This window comes from Callorhinus ursinus, unplaced genomic scaffold (genome assembly GCF_003265705.2).
Source record: "Callorhinus ursinus isolate GAN/ISIS: 27379988/994484 unplaced genomic scaffold, GSC_fseal_2.0 scaffold862, whole genome shotgun sequence".
Classification (NCBI taxonomy): domain Eukaryota; kingdom Metazoa; phylum Chordata; class Mammalia; order Carnivora; family Otariidae; genus Callorhinus; species Callorhinus ursinus.
The window spans coordinates 13,575-15,915 of NW_027397917.1; the positions used below are offsets into that span (position 1 = coordinate 13,575).

General features: G+C 38.1%; 1 protein-coding gene across 1 annotated transcript; it reads left to right on the top strand.

The window, feature by feature from the left end:
• Positions 1 to 1,542: 1,542 nt before the first annotated feature.
• Positions 1,543 to 2,335, top strand: LOC112818914 (olfactory receptor 10A6-like; the record flags this gene model as incomplete). The annotated part of the gene is made up of 1 exon (XM_025865990.1): positions 1,543 to 2,335. A coding segment is annotated over exon 1 (793 nt), but the record flags the coding sequence as incomplete, so codon positions are not given.
• Between the last annotated feature and the right edge of the window lie 6 nt (positions 2,336 to 2,341).

The following is a 2,341-nucleotide window of genomic DNA, read 5'->3' on the forward strand; positions in this document are numbered from 1 at the left end:
TGAGCAAGTCATCCTCCCTCCCTATGCTTTCTTCCCCTGCCTACTGTATCTTCCACTGGTGACATGCTATTTGGTTATTTACACTCCCTCCCCATTCAGAAGTATTGAATCCCTCATAGAAATGTCTCATAGCCCTTTGTTATTACCTCTGCTTGCCAACAGTGTTGTGTGTGTGTTGGCTTCACTCTTCTTTTTGACACTCTATTCCTTAAAGATATCATGGATTTCCTCATTATTTTATCCCATTATTCACCAAACATTGGTATAGTATCAATTATGGGCCAGGGACTATTGTAGACATTGTGAATGTAGCAAAGAAACAAACAAATTCTTGGATTCCTGGAGTTTATGTTCTAATGATGGAGTTAGATTTTGCTCATATATAATCTGCAAATATTATAAACATATAATATGTACATGTGTATACATAAATTCTAACCCCCTTATTTGTATATATACATACAATGTCACTTGCTGATAATGGAACAACACAGAGCAATGTATAATAGATAGGAACTGAAGTACTGGGGTAACAGTGGAATGCTATTTTATGTATTGTTTCCCACTTTCTGTTGAGCTGAGGATCCAATGTGTGCCTGTGATTACTGAACCTAGGAAATGGTACTTGCTCAATCAGTGTTTGCTGAATTATTAGTGATTAAATGAACTCCCGATAAGAAAGAAAATCGGAGAGAGAGAAAAGACAGACAGAGAGGAAACATTTAAATCAGTTTTAGAATGATCAGAATTGGATGATTCTTAAATATCATGGTCACAAGGATTTGCCATAGAGAACTGGCTCTTAAAATTTCCCATGCAGGCCAATCTGAGTATATAATTTGGCCATGACCAGCATTTGCAAAAATCAATAATCCTGAAGCAATTCACACTATTTACAGATCACCTAAGATTTTGAAATATGAAATATGAAAACTCTGCAGGAACCCACAACTGGGGTGAACTTAGATGTATTTTTCGTATTTAATAAGTTTCATACAGGTATTTTGAAATGATAAATATTTATAATAAATATAAATCAACTGCGCTGTAACTTTGAATCATTAGGTTGTTTTAAAAATTTTTGTGGATATCTTTTTCCCTTTGTCTACTTTTTAACACTTTATTTTTGGTAGTTTTAAAAATATCCATTTATATAAAATTGAGAAAAACAGACGATTCTGATGGCAATGTCATGGGAATGGAACCTCAGTTATAAAATATCTATGTTTGTTTAAGGCTAGGTTTAAAATCAAACTATATAATGTATAAGTTACAAGAGCATTTTGATAATATCTTGTACTTTTCAGACAAGACTTCTGAGCTGGCATTCTTCACTTCCTGTTTTTTACTTGAAAGGTTTATTAATCCGAGTAGTTGGCCATATCTAAAATCGCCAAACTGAATTTAGTCAGGATGTCTTCCTTTTTACATCTCAGCCAAGAATATCTGGGGTGAATTGCAGACGCAGACTCTCAACTACTGGACTGTGACTTCATAATTTGTATACAATGTCCCTAAAAACAAAATACTCTCCACCACGAAATGAAAAGGCAAAATCAAAGCTCTGTGGTTGAATTCATCCTCTTGGGCTTTTCTAACCTTCCGGAACTCCAAGAGCAGCTCTTTGGGGTTTTCTTGGTTGTCTACCTGGTGACTCTGTTGGGAAATGCCATCATTATAGTCAGCATCTCCTTGGAACAGAGCCTCCACGTTCCCATGTACCTCTTCCTCCAGAACTTGTCTGTGGTGGACGTGAGCTTCAGTGCAGTCATTATGCCTGAAATGCTGGTGGTCCTCTCCACTGAGAAAATGTCAATTACTTTTGCAGGCTGTTTTGCACAGATGTATTTCATCCTTTTTTTTGGTGGCGCTGAATGTTTCCTCCTGGGGGCGATGGCTTATGACCGCTTTGCTGCAATCTGTCATCCTCTGAGCTACCCAATGATTATGAACAAGAGGGTTTTCATGAAATTACTTATAATGCCATGGGCCTTAGGTTTCATGTTAGGTACTGTGCAGACCACATGGGTTTTCAGTTTTCCCTTCTGTGGCCCCAACGAAATCAATCATATCTCCTGTGAAACACCAGCAGTGCTAGAACTCGCATGTGCAGATAGCTTTCTGTTTGAAATCTATGCATTCACTGGCACCATTTTGATTGTCATCGTTCCTTTTGTGTTGATTCTCTTGTCTTACATTCGGATTCTCTTTGCCATCCTGAAGATGCCATCAGCCACTGGGAGGCAAAAGGCCTTTTCCACCTGTGCCTCCCATCTCACGTCTGTGACCCTCTTCTATGGCACGGCCAGTATGACCTATTTACAACCCAAATCTGGCTACT